The 14,508-nt window shown below is 36.6% G+C and overlaps 1 protein-coding gene across 1 annotated transcript in view; it reads left to right on the top strand.

The window, feature by feature from the left end:
• The window catches only part of LOC138324084 (fringe glycosyltransferase-like), a 32,268-nt gene that overhangs the window by 11,890 nt on the left and 5,870 nt on the right, over window positions 1-14,508 (top strand). The window contains exons 2-9 of the mRNA XM_069269128.1: window positions 3,465-3,507; window positions 8,651-8,693; window positions 9,343-9,402; window positions 10,273-10,420; window positions 11,813-11,898; window positions 13,444-13,514; window positions 13,845-13,933; window positions 14,218-14,288. Of these exons, the coding sequence (XP_069125229.1) occupies window positions 3,465-3,507; window positions 8,651-8,693; window positions 9,343-9,402; window positions 10,273-10,420; window positions 11,813-11,898; window positions 13,444-13,514; window positions 13,845-13,933; window positions 14,218-14,288 (611 nt within the window). The remainder of the gene's footprint in view (window positions 1-3,464; window positions 3,508-8,650; window positions 8,694-9,342; window positions 9,403-10,272; window positions 10,421-11,812; window positions 11,899-13,443; window positions 13,515-13,844; window positions 13,934-14,217; window positions 14,289-14,508) is intronic.

The following is a 14,508-nucleotide window of genomic DNA, read 5'->3' as shown; positions in this document are numbered from 1 at the left end:
ACTAGAAATAAAAAATATTATTTGTTATGCTTTATTTCATATTTCATAATTTTCCCCAAATCCTTGTTTTGTCGCACATTTTCCCAAAATCAAAGCCACAGGCCCCATTCCCAAAGCAGTGAGAAAAAGCCCTGGAATCACAGCCTGGGAGAGTTTAGAAGCCCTAATCTTAGAATCACAGCCTGAGAGAGTTTAATTAGAAACCCTGATCTTAGAATCACAGCCTAGGAGAGTTTAGAAGCCCTAATCTTAGAATCACAGCCTGGGAGAGTTTTAACCTCACAGCCTGGGAGAGTTGAGAAGCTTTGAATCACAGCCTGGTAAAGTTTAATTAGAAACTTTGATCTTAGAATCACAGCCTAGGAGAGTTTAGAATCCCTAATCTTAGAATCACAGCCTGAGAGAGTTTAATTAGAAACCCCGATCTTAGAATCACAGCCTGGGAGAGTTTTAACCTCACAGCCTGGGAGAGTTGAGAAGCCCTGATTTTGGAATCACAGCCTGAGAGAGTTTAGAAGTCCTTATAAATCTTAGAATTACAGCCTTGGAGAGTTTAGAAGCCCTGATTTTAGAATCACAGCCTGGGAGAGTTTAGAAGCCCTTATCTTAGATTTACCATGAGAGTTAAGAAGCCTTTATAATATCTTAGAATCTTACAGCCTGGGAGAGTTTAGAAGCCCTGATTTTAGAATCATAGCCTTGGAGAATTAAGGAGCCCTATAGCTAATATTAAAATCACAGCCTGAGAGGGTTTAGAAGCCCTAATTTTAGAATCACAGCCTGGGAGAGTTTTGAAGCCCTAATTTTGGAATCACAGCCTGGGAGAGTTTAGAAGCCCTGATCTTAGAATCACAGTCAGTTGGACTGTTTAGAAGCCCTGGTCGTAGAAGTTAAGGATGCCAGTTCTTCTTTCAAGAAGAGCAATTTAAATTTGTTTTCAGGGTGCTGGGTAGATGGATATATTTGTATACTGATCCAATATATGTTATAGTCTCTTAACATTCCAACTTTGGAGCTTCAGGATTTCTGGACCAACATATATCTAAAAGATAAATTCTCCAGAATCATCATTAGTGTCCAAAAAACTAGGGTACCAGAAGAAAAAGCATCAACCTATTTTCAGTACACAACAACTGTTTTACTGTTGATTCAGCAACAAATACTGTTGATTCAGCAACAAAGTTATCACAATACCAAAAAGCGCTGAAGTGAATTTTGAATACGTACATTCACATTGTACTATATTTGGACTCCACCATTTGCTTTGACTGTTGCATTTGATTCTCTCGAGTAACCTCATCACGAGCCCTCAGCTGTAGCTGGAAAAGACAATTCTTACCCATAGCAACTTCACGTCAATTCAGATTTATTGCAGAATTACAGTTCTACACAGAAACACTTTTATATTCCCCTGTGGCTCCCTAAACAAAGATAAATGTTTAAGTCAAATTCTGCACCACCATATGTTTGAATAAATCACTTTGTCAAGAAACAAAGTACTGGTACAATTGAAACAAATTAGCCTATAGCATGTTCAGAGTATTTAGGAGATAACTGACTCTTCGATCTGCATTAGCAATGTGGTTCAATTGTATTCATTTTCTAATTGAAATATAATTGGATGAAATTAACATGTCTGCCATAATCGACCCAATAAAAGCCCAGGGCAGTTAAAAAATGAAATCTTAATAACCTAAAATTGTTTTCAATCAATTAATTAAGTTATTGAAATAGAATCAAATGAAATGTAAATTTCTCTGAATTGCAGTTTTAAGTACAAATTAAAAAAGTGTAGTTTAATTTGTAGGTGCAAAATTCTAAGGTGTTAAGTTAAATTGATGCTGGTGGTTTTATAAGGGTCAATAGTCAGACATATACCTGTATCATGTAAAAGACGATCACGTTAGGGTTCAGAAGAAAGGTACATGTGTACTTGTAACCCAGCCCTAGGCTTTAGGTGGGTCCCAACAGACAAATTACTGATGTCATTAGAAGCGGTTGACGATCGCTATGACATGGTGTTACATGCACTGTTATATAAGGCTCCAGGCTTTTTCATTTCTTTTTGAAACGCTACATGCAGAAAGTTTTTAAGTGTGTTTGATACTTATAATTTAAATATTTAATATGGATTTCATCAACCTCCTCCCCTCCCTTCAAATTCCCCATGGAATGTTTCAACACGAAAGTGAGTCTTGCTTCGGTTTCTTAGGCCGAGATTTGTATGATATCAAACTATCGTTACTCAAATACGTGTAGATGTAGCAATTTAATTGATAATGCCAAATAAATCAATTTTACAGTTGTACTAAAAGGAACCCCAAAACTCAATTATCACTGTGAATAAATCTACGTGAAAATCTAATCTTGATATATCTGGCAATTGAAACAGCAATTTGGCAATCAAAATAGCAATTTTACAAGCAGTGCTTCTTTTCAACTGTGTAAATTTGAAACTGTAATTCACTAATTGCATCTGTATTGATTTTTGAAGGAACCAAAGAATTCAAACCTGCAGCTTTTCTATAGTAGTAATTTGTAACCTGTTCCCTATATCAAATTGATTACTTTAAATTGGGTTGGGTATGTTAATTACTTGAAGTATTTCAATAGGTAAGGATTCCATATAAGTAATGCAGTGTTTCAAATTGCCTTTTGCACTCACTATTATTTGTAATATTATTGAAATATGTATTGCATAATTTGAAATAAAATAAAAATGTTAATCCAAATGTACATATATCTTCAATTGTGGGTCCTTTTCAATGGTTTTTGTGAAAACCATGGGTCCCACAGTGTTATAGATACCCATTCCCAGAAATTTCATGGGTCCTTTTAAAATTCTGTGAGTACAGGACTTGGGATGCGCACGTAGATTTATCACTGATTAGGCCATCTGACCTGAAGGCCATGAGGATAACTTATATATATATAGTCATCATGCTTCATCCAAGGTCGTTGTCATTTGCCTTAAGTAAACTTTTCACATTTTGAATTTCCTCAGAAGTTCCACCAGTGGGAAGGAGGTTTTGCCTGATATGATCCTGACAAGTGTTGTAATTTTTCGTGTGGTTCCTAAATTCAAGATGGCCACCATGACACCATATCTGATTAATTTCCTATACGGCTGTCGGGTGATTTTATAGGCCCTTGGACCTATAATGTTCCATTTCTTAGAAAAGCAGCATTAATATCAAATTTAAAAAAATACGATGGTTTAAATTTGGAAACAGGATTGTGATCTTTATATTTGAAGATTCTTCAGGTCTTTTGATTATTATTTATATAATTGTGAATTAAATTGGAGGGTCGGGGGGGGGGGGGACAGCCAACAACTGAATGTCTGCAGTCTCTTTGTGTAAATGTTTAATATCATTTTAAAAATATCTTATTATAATTTTAATATAACTTTTCATGTACAATTAAACTATCACTAATGTCTGTATTTGTTTTGTTTGTTGTAGACGTACATTTTCACGGATGACAACGACAAGTTAGACCTTCCAGGTTGGTTAAGTATAGACAGACATTCCATTGGTCATAAATACACACATCTATCTCTCACACTGTATGCAATCTGATAATGGTCGTCAAACGACTGAAACATTATATCCATAAAATACTGTTGGGGATGCCTAAATGTGATTTCTAAGGCTTCTCAAGGTGTCGTTGTTTTATCCACCATTCCATGTAAGTGTTGTCTAGAGTGCCAAAATACATGTCTATCCTGATATATATATGTTCTCCTGGGGTCTTTTGTAAAGTTCATTAGATTGACAGATTCTATTTAGGGGATAAAATGTCATTTTACCTGAATCTACTGTAGATTTTAAGTTTTGACAACGAAGGGTCAGGATGACCTATAGTCATCATGTTTCGTCCGTCGTCGTGCGCCGTCCGCCGTCCGCCGTGCGCCGTGCGCCGTCCGCCGTGCGTTAACTTTTCACATTTTGAACTTCTTCTCAAGTTTGACCAGTGGGATTGAGCTGAAACTTACCTGAAATGATCCTGAGATGGTCCCGACAAAGTGTTGTTATTTTTCGGGTCGATCTGAAATCCAAGATGGCCGCCACAGCCGCCATCTTGAAAACACATTTTAAAACTTCTTCTCAAGTTCTACCGGTGCGATTTCGCTGAAACTTGCATGAAATGATCCTGACATGGTCCCGACAAAGTGTTGTTATTTTTCGGGTCGATCCGAAATCCAAGATGGCCGCCACAGGCGCCATCTTGAAAACACATTTTGAACTTCTTCTCAAGTTCTACCGGTGCGATTTGGCTGAAACTTGCATGAAATGATCCTGACATGGTCCCGACAAAGTGTTGTTATTTTTCGGGTCGATCCGAAATCCAAGATGGCCGCCACAGCCGCCATCTTGAAAACACATTTTAAACTTCTTCTCAAGTTCTACCGGTGCGATTTGGCTGAAACTTGCATGAAATGATCCTGACATGGTCCCGACAAAGTGTTGTTATTTTTCGGGTCGATCCGAAATCCAAGATGGCCGCCACAGGCGCCATCTTGAAAACACATTTTGAACTTCTTCTCAAGTTCTACCGGTGCGATTTGGCTGAAACTTGCATGAAATGATCCTGACATGGTCCCGACAAAGTGTTGTTATTTTTCGGGTCGATCCGAAATCCAAGATGGCCGCCACAGTCGCCATCTTGAAAACACATTTTAAACTTCTTCTCAAGTTCTACCGGTGCGATTTGGCTGAAACTTGCATGAAATGATCCTGACATGGTCCCGACAAAGTGTTGTTATTTTTCGGGTCGATCCGAAATCCAAGATGGCCGCCACAGGCGCCATCTTGAAAACACATTTTGAACTTTCTCAAGTTCTACCAGTGCGATTTCGCTGAAACTTGCATGAAATGATCCTGACATGGTCCCGACAAAGTCTTGTTATTTTTCGGGTCGATCCGAAATCCAAGATGGCCGCCACAGCCGCCATCTTGAAAACACATTTTGAACTTCTTCTCAAGTTCTACCGGTGCGATTTGGCTGAAACTTGCATGAAATGATCCTGACATGGTCCCGACAAAGTGTTGTTATTTTTCGGGTCGATCTGAAATCCAAGATGGCCGCCACAGTCTCCATCTTGAAAACACATTTTGAACTTCTTCTCAAGTTCTACCGGTGCAATTTCGCTGAAACTTGCATGAAATGATCCTGACATGGTCCCGACAAAGTGTTGTTATTTTTTGGGTCAATCCGAAATCCAAGATGGCCGTCACAGCCGCCATCTTGAAAACACATTTTGAACTTATTCTCAAGTTCTACCGAAGGGATTTGGCTGAAACTTGCATGAAATGATCCTGACATGGTCCAGACAAAGTATTGTTACACCTCTGGTTGATCCCAAATCGAAGATGACAACCATGACACTATGTATAATTAAGTTCCTATATTTAAAGGCCCTTGGGCCTCTTGTTTGAAATAAAATTTGTTGAAAGAAATTGAAAATGATCCTGACATGATCCTGACAAAGTGACACCATATATAATTAATTTTACTATTGTCAAGGTAGTCAGATGACCGTTAAGGCCCTGTGGATTTTAAGTTTTGACAACAGACCTTGTGTTGAAACTAAAATTCATGATTTAATCTCCTGTAGATTCATGAAAAAATGACACAATATCCCCATTGTCTCATGTTAAAACAGAAAAATTCGTGATCTAATCTCAAGTTGATTCATGAAAATTTTAACATTCTATCCCCATTTGTCTTTTGTTAAAACAGCAAATTTGCAATCTTATCTCGAGTAGTAGATTCATGAAAAATGACATTTTATCCCCATTCTAAAATTATGTAAGATGCAGTGTTGCCTACATTTTAGATTTTTAGCTCACCTGGCCCGAAAGGAGGGGAACAGAACTTGTATAGATTTTTGCTCTGACCCCCCGGGGACAGGAGGGGCGGGGCCCAATAGGGGAAATTGAGGTAAATCCTATAAATCGCTACTTGTCCTAGAGTTCTGCATGGATTGTAACAAAATTTGGCCAGAAACATCCTTGGGGGAAGGGGAACAGAACTTGTATAAATTTTGGCTCTGACCCCCCGGGGGCAGGAGGGGCGGGGCCCAATAGGGGAAATAGAGGTAAATCCTTTAAATCGCTACTTGTCATAGAGTTCTGCATGGATTGTAACCAAATTTGGCCAGAAACATCCTTGGGGGAAGGGGAACAGAACTTGTATAAATTTTGGCTCTGACCCCCCCGGGGACAGGAGGGGCGGGGCCCAATAGGGGAAATTTAGGTAAATCCTATAAATCGCTACTTGTCCTAGAGTTCTGCATGGATTGTAACCAAATTTGGCCAGAAACATCCTTGGGGGAAGGGGAACAGAACTTGTATAAATTTTGGCTCTGACCCCCCGGGGACAGTAGGGGCGGGGCCCAATAGGGGAAATAGAGGTAAATCCTATAAATCGCTACTTGTCCTAGAGTTCTGCATGGATTGTAACCAAATTTGGCCAGAAACATCCTTGGGGGAAGGGGAATAGAACTTGTATAAATTTTGGCTCTGACCCCCCCGGGGACAGGAGGGGCGGGGCCCAATAGGGGAAATTTAGGTAAATCCTATAAATCGCTACTTGTTCTAGAGTTCTGCATGGATTGTAACCAAATTTGGCCAGAAACATCCTTGTTGGAAGGGGATCAGAACTTGTATAAATTTTTGTTCTGACCCTTCAGGGGCAGGAGGGGCGGGGCCCAATAGGGGAAATAGAGGTAAATCCTATAAATCGCTACTTGTCCTAGAGATCTGCATGGATTGTATAACCAAATTTGGCCAGAAACATTCTTAGGAGAATAGGAACAGAGCTTATATAAATTTTGGGCTGGCCCCCCGGGGACAGAAGGGGCAGGCCCAATAGGGGAAATAGAGGTAAATCCTATAAATCGCTACTTGTCCTAGTGTTCTGCATGGATTGAAACCAAATTTGGCCAGAAACATCCTTGGGGGAAGGGGAACAGAACTTGTATAAATTTTGGCTCTGACCCCCTGGGGGCAGGAGGGGCGGGGCCCAATAGGGAAATTTAGGTAAATCCTATAAATCGCTACTAGTCTTAGAGTTCTGCTTGGATTTTAACCAAATTTGGCCCAGAAACATCCTTGGGGTTAACAGAATTCCTATAATTTTTGGCTCTGACCCCCTTGAGCAGAAAGAGTGGGGCCCAATAGGGGAATTAGAGGTAAATATTCAAATTCCTTCAGAAAAGAAACAATGAACCTTACTAGGCATTACAAACCAGGCGAGCGATACAGGCCCTCTGGGCCTCTTGTTGTCATTTTAGAACCAGTCTGATAGGTATTAGCCTAGGTCAATGTTTCTTCACTGGAAACTCAGGTTTTTCTGTGAATATAAAAACCTTTCACAACTGCATAAATACTATCTGGTATAATATATTGAATGAATTGCAAACAAACTTCAGCTTTCTAATATCAAATTAATCCAAATTCAAAGAAGATCGATAAAGCAGATTTGACTTTGATCATCATAATTTATTTATCACAATTTCTTGGAATGAAACATCTTTTGCAAATTTCAAATTTTTATACTGGTTCCTAAGACTGTAATAAAGCTTAGGAGCTGTACATGATTCTTGGAGTGTAGCTTTTTTTTTTTTTCAACAGTTACATTAATCTTCATTTGTTAGAACAACATACTGGTACAAACTTATTGGATTTTAACCGGTGTTATTGTCAGTATACTAAATAAATTGACTTACCATATGTACATGTACAATACACAGAGAGAAATATTAATATTTTGATTGGATTTTATCAGTGGTATTGTCAATATACTAAATGACTTATGGTACAATACACTCAGGAAAATATTGATATTCTATGATAGTGGTGATGTATTTCACTGGGAAAGTCATTATCTATGTCTATAAATCTGTGACAAACACTTGTTTCTCCGGTGTTGGTACAATGTAATTCGATCTGAGTGGTAATAAAAGTCGAGGTGGGTGAAATGGTCATGGCCATTTGAGATATCAGATAAGATTTTAAACAGAGGCTGGCTTTGTTTTATTGTGATGCAGCGACCTCTCTCAGGCTTCAGTCCCAGTGATAACGCTGCTGAAAGAATGTGCAGATATGTAAGAATGTCCTATATATTCTGTGTATGTTTACACAACAATCTAGAACGCCCGGATTGATACAGGGTGCAAAGTTCAGGAAACCAACACATGTCAACAAAATTACACATACTTAAAATATATGGGTTGAAATTTTTACACACTGTATTTTCTGCAGTACATTTTAATGATGTCATGATTTGGAAAATGTTTTCCATGAACAGTCAGATGTATAAATAAATATTAGATCTTGCAATTGTTCTGGGATTCACATGTCATTATAAGACTTAGGTTAAGAATTCAAGCCTGTCATCTTGAGTTTCATTGGGGCTGGGGATTTCCTCTGGGTGCTCTGGCTTTCATCATCTATAACAAAACCTGACATATATTTGACCTGTCCATTTACTTATGAGTAATTTTATGATTTTATTTGTTACTGCACATTCAACACAATTTTCTGTCTTGATGGTCAGAAATTAGTCGTGCTTATACATGTAGAAGTCTTTAAAGAATATCCATGTATGCATATATTAAATTGAATTTTATTTTACATTTCAGATGGACATCTCATCAATACTAACTGTTCTAATACTCATTATAGGTAAGTATGAATGTCACGGTTAAATAGGTCCATATTCTACCCCAGAGTAGCAGGCACGTAATAGAATCAAAATTGGACTAGATTTTCTTAAAATGATAACACAAAATAATTTGCAAAAGAAATCTTTTTTAAAGAAACACAGTTTTCATATATTGTTTTCAGTATGCATTTACTTCAATATAAGACTAAAAAAAAAAAAAAAAAAGGTGGGGCGCTATTTATAGGTATGATGGCATATATTGGTTTGAATACGGTAAGTTAGATCATGAAACGGTAAGTTAGATCATGAAACAGAAAATAAACATATAAAAATACTAGATCACAGGTGGGGCTCTAACAGCTTGACGGGTGTATACTATAGCTCTAAGACCAAAAACTATAAGATCTAGGAATCAATCAAAACAGTATGTCTCAAGTCTTTTTCAAAACTACACCTTTATAGACAACCCATCTAAATGATGCATGGATATAAAGGGCCTTATAGTCCAAATATAAAAGGCTGGCTGGAGTGATCAAAATATGTGGTCATATACACAAAGTTCAGACCAAATATACACATATTATCCGGTTCCTGCTGATGATGCCAGTATATTGTTTTTTCAGTATTGATTTGTCTGCTCTTTACCATTTGTCACGATTTTACTTTCAGGATAGCTCTCAGCTGTAAAATGGCAGTGGAATATGACTTTTTTATGCTCACGGGCAAAAGGTTAGTTGGTCGTCATAAATCATTTGCTGTAAATATTATTTATTAATAACACTGTTTATTACCGGTTTTTGAAATGGAAATGAAAAAAAAAAAAAAAATTGCTGTTTCTAAAAGCGATTAAAAAAAATTTGTTTCTTCAAACATGCATTTTGACCATATGTATAAATGTATATGTTTTCTTAAAGACATTATATGACACAACTGATGTATTGATTTTGCTTTTACAATTTGAATGAAGTTCTGGCTGATAATAAGCTATCAAACTATAGAAAATCTGCTGGTCAGCTGTCAAGACTCAGTGTTTCAATTTTTAAGAAACATTGAGTCAATATTCCTTCAGTGACATTGAGTTCTTCCGGGTGACATCCTATAGTCATCGTTCTTCTTGTAATTAATATAAATCATCAGATTATTCTTTGGACATTCGTTAAAGGAACTACATACTTATGTAGAAATTGGTAGAATCTAAAATAATGACCTGTCTATGTTCTTATTCATTACTTACCAAGGTGGTGTTACATCATATGGACCTCAACAAAGTTGCACAATTGATAAATAATGTTAAAATTTTTGTCCTACTCGGAAAAGTTTTGGGGAAAACAACAGTTTATTATTTGGTAGTTAAATCTCTTGTTTCAGATGGTTTTGCTCCTCAAGAAGAACTATTGATTAATTTATAATTATCTCCCCTGTTTCACATGGTTCTGACCTTCAATAACACTTCAGTAATTTGTAATTATCTCCCTTGTTTCAGTCCCTCAAGATCACTTATTTTTCAGAAATTTGTAATTATCTCCCTTGTTTCAGTCCCTCAAGATTACTTGTTCTTTAGTAATTTGTAATTCTCTCTTTATATCTCCCTTGTTTCAGATGGTTCTGTCACCTTGACGACGATACTTACCTGAACGTTCCTGGTCTAGTTAAGCTGCTGCAGTCGTACAACCATACAGACGACTGGTACCTAGGTCGACCTAGTCTTAGACATCCCATAGAAGTTATGAAACGCTCTAACCCAGAGGTAAAGCGCCATAGTAGAAATATCATTTGACCTGTATTGTCTGCCCACCTGGCTCCGATTTCTCAAAACTTCAACTTGAATTTTTCTCGTGATGCAACTCATGTAAAAATTTTGACTGAAGTTCGTTTTGAAAAATCTAGGCCAGGTTCAAAGGTCCAAATGGCTGGCTAACTTATGCCATGAAGCAACTTCATAAGTCTCCATCAAAAAGTTGTTTTAAATCAATACAAAATTTTGTATATATGGGTCTGGGTTTACAAGGATGAAGCAATGGTATCAAAATCGACAAACTCTTTACAGTCCTGGTGCAGATACTGATGTTTAACATTTATGGACTTAACCAAACAGGGATACAGGTCCCATTGACCTCTTGTCCATTTGTTTACCATAATCTAGAATGTAGATCAGTGAAATTCTTTGGAATCTCAAAGTAATGAAAAGTGACTGATATATCAAGTATATGTATAACTTGCCTTTAATAGTTGGAGCCTCTTTTCTGTTTTCTATATATACTGTATAGAATGTCAGTTTTGTGGGTGTCTTATTTTCGCTATATATCACTATTTTGCTGAAATCCAAACAACATTCAAAACACCAACAATATATTCACAAAATCATCAATACACATAGAAACAAAAGTTTAAAGAATTAATAGGAATAAGTGAATCGCAAAATCTAACGCCGCAAATATGCTCTTCATATGAAACAGTAAATATTAACTCCAAAATTTAAAGCCCTGCACAGTACATCAATGTATAATTGTGTTAATTTTAGGGGTCTCCTTTTACCTTTACAATATAGCCCTTTATTGAAGTCCACCTGCATCGGGACCCCAGCTTCAAACTCCTGTAGGAGATGAACGCCCATTTAAGGGCTCCCATTGCTTGCTTTACACCAACCTTCCCCAATTTTGATTTCAGGGTTCCTGTATAATTTACAAGTAACATCAGGGCCCAGTTTCATGAACTTTCCTTAACTTTAAGAAATTCCTTAACTTAAATTTCCCTATAGAAAAGCATTACAAAAGTTCAGGAAAAATCTTAAGGTAAGGAGCATTCCTTAAAACCTGTAATGTTTTCCTATGGATAGTTTTAACTTAAGGAATTCCTTAAATTTAAGGAATGTTCATGAAATTGGGCCCAGTCCTTTTCAATATCTATTTAGGGATTTGTGTCAAATTCTCTTAACTCATTCACCCCTGAAATTCTAAAATGGACTATTCCAGACTTTGAATTAGAAGAATCTAATTACGTCTTCAGGGGTGAATGGATTAAAATTGACAGAAATGTTTTTCAAATATTTATCTCCCTGAGCTTATGTATTTAGTCGCCATATCCTTGACAAATTTTTGAAGCTGATGATCGTAACCAAAGTACTGTTTTTTGTTTACAGCAGAAGATAGCATTCTGGTTTGCTACGGGTGGGGCTGGTTTCTGCATCAGCCGCAGCCTAGCTCTCAAAATGATGCCGCATGCAAGGTATGCTTCCCATATAAACAATTTATATTCTCCTTATCCATATTTTGATGACAATTCTGAAACGCAGACCAATTATATAAATTAAATTTGCACAATGGCAATATTTTATTATTATCCTGAACTTGGCTTACACTTGGTTATAACAGAAAAAATTCTATCCAAATGTATCTTGCTTATATGCTTGTAGAAACTTTTGCCTCAAACATATAATTGATCCCAATCTTTTGGAATCATTAATGATGGTTGGATAAGAATTAAAGGATTATTAATTAATGTTTATATATTAAAAAAGTGTAATTTGTTACCCTTTCATGAAATGCTTCGGTCCTACTGTAGTTAGACACCGTGGAAGATCAACTGTGCATGGCGTTATGCTGAAAATTGACTTTCCTTCCAAACGAATCTGGTTATTATTATAATCCCATTGAGCCTAATCCCCAGATATCCACGTTATTAATCTATACCTACTTTTACCTTACTTATTCCCCAACCTGTCCTGTCTCGCATTGATATTCCGTCTTTGCATATTAAAAAGTTTTCTGTCCTTGCGGATAAGTATTGATTTTGTCTCGCATTGATAAATTTTGTCTTTGCATATTAAAGAGTTATCTGTCCTTGTTAGGTATTGATTACGATGTATTGTGTTTGCAACTGTAGCATCATTTATTTCGGAGAAATAAGTGTGAGATTTGCTCATTAGGTAATGAAGTCACAATTGCTACCTTCTTGCAAGGGAGATAACTCTGTAATATGCAAAGATGGAATCTTTGATGGCAGTCCATATATCCTACCAACCTGTTTACAATTAGTATCACCTGAAGCAAAACCTTAAGTTCATGATTAGGGCTGTTCCAGCAAAACATATACTTATTTCTGACAATATTTAATGTGTTGTTCATCTTCAATAAAAAACAATTTTATTTTCTAAGTGTTTTGATATAATAATGACAGAATATTTATCTAAAACATTTGTATTCATTCAAACTTGACAATGATACAGAGAAACAATGGATTAGTTTTGGCAAAATAACAGATCTTTATTTAAATTCACTGGTATTAAGTTGAGGAAAAAGTGACAGTTCACAAGCTGAAGTGTGAATGTCCAGATGACTATGACAGTGCGTTTGAGAAATACCTTTTGTATCTTTAGTAACTAGATTTTCCGCTGGTTCTACGAGGATTATACCTTATACAAATTTAGTAATAGATGCAGCACATCCAACAATTGCACCATATACAGTGCCATTTTGACTTCAGTGATGCTAGAAATCAAAGTATGTAAATCCAAAAAGATGACGGAGCAAAATAAAAAATTAAATGGCTTCTATGCCATGGTCTTGTTAACAAAAAAATAGATATGTGTGGGGGTCAACAAAATTGAAAATCGCTTCTATTGGTGGGTCTCCCAATTTCAAAGTGCCTTCCCCCCCCCTACCATATATGTTTTGCTGGAACAGCCCTAAGTGGAGTTGATGCTTTAAGAAAATGTATTCTGTATATATTCCTGGCAAGTTTTTCTACCATTCCTTTGCTTTTTGTTTCCAGTGGAGGGCGATTCATGACCACTTCTGACATGATCCGACTGCCTGATGACTGTACCATAGGTTTTATAATTAGTATGTAACCCATGATAACCATTATGTAATAGATATTTGATGTTGGATCTTTTAACTGGCACTGTAAACCAACTATTTTTTGCAGCTATTAAATTTCAGTTTTCCATCTCAAAACCAGTTGTAAAGATTGATGTTTGCGGTTTTAAAAATTGAATTGAGTTTTCTGTCAATATAAATGATATGGATGTAAACATAATGTTTCTATGAGTGCAATGTTGTATTTTCAAGACAAAACAACGTAATTTGTGTTCACAATATCATGACATCGCAATTGATACCTACTACCAAGGGGGATAAATCTGTAATATTGACTGGTTTATGTTTCAACAGATAACCTGCTACAGAAGGAGCTGACCATTATTGACCGTTTCCACTCTCACCTAGAAGCTCTTTGGTTTGTACGGAATTTACAGGATCAGGTAGGCTACGCACCAGGAGAATATATTGACAGTCAAACTTTGGAACATTAAAACTTTTAATTATTTACGGTTGACATTAGATCAATTTTTTCCTGACCATGGCCATAACTAATGCTGTTACATGTCCATGGTGTCATTTTTGCCAAAGAAATGAAATTTTCTTTATATCTTGGAATCCTACGTCATTTACCATTTGATTTGATGCTGTAAACATTAATGAGACAGCTGCTGGCCTCCATTTTGATTTAACAGTGTGCTATATGTGCTGTTACTTTATGTTACAGCTGACGTTCAGTTACTCGGATACCAATATTGTACACATTGACGGATTTCCAAAGAAACAAGATCCATCCAGGTATACTAAGCTAGCCAGGAAAGATAAATTTCATTTATAAAATAGCTTATCCACATAAGTGATGTCGACATAATTTGGTGTTGTGATCTTCATGGCGATAACAGAATATTGATATTACTTGAGTGAAAAAAACTGTCTGAGAATAATTTAATGGTGCCGGCCTGGTTCTTTTAAATTATATAAATCCAATCCCATCCCCACTCCCCAACAGAGAAATTAT

The sequence above is a fragment of the Argopecten irradians genome, chromosome 5, assembly GCF_041381155.1.
Source record: "Argopecten irradians isolate NY chromosome 5, Ai_NY, whole genome shotgun sequence".
In the NCBI taxonomy this organism is placed as follows: domain Eukaryota; kingdom Metazoa; phylum Mollusca; class Bivalvia; order Pectinida; family Pectinidae; genus Argopecten; species Argopecten irradians.
Note: the sequence above shows the minus strand (reverse complement) of the source record. Positions and strands in the feature narration are given on the sequence as shown.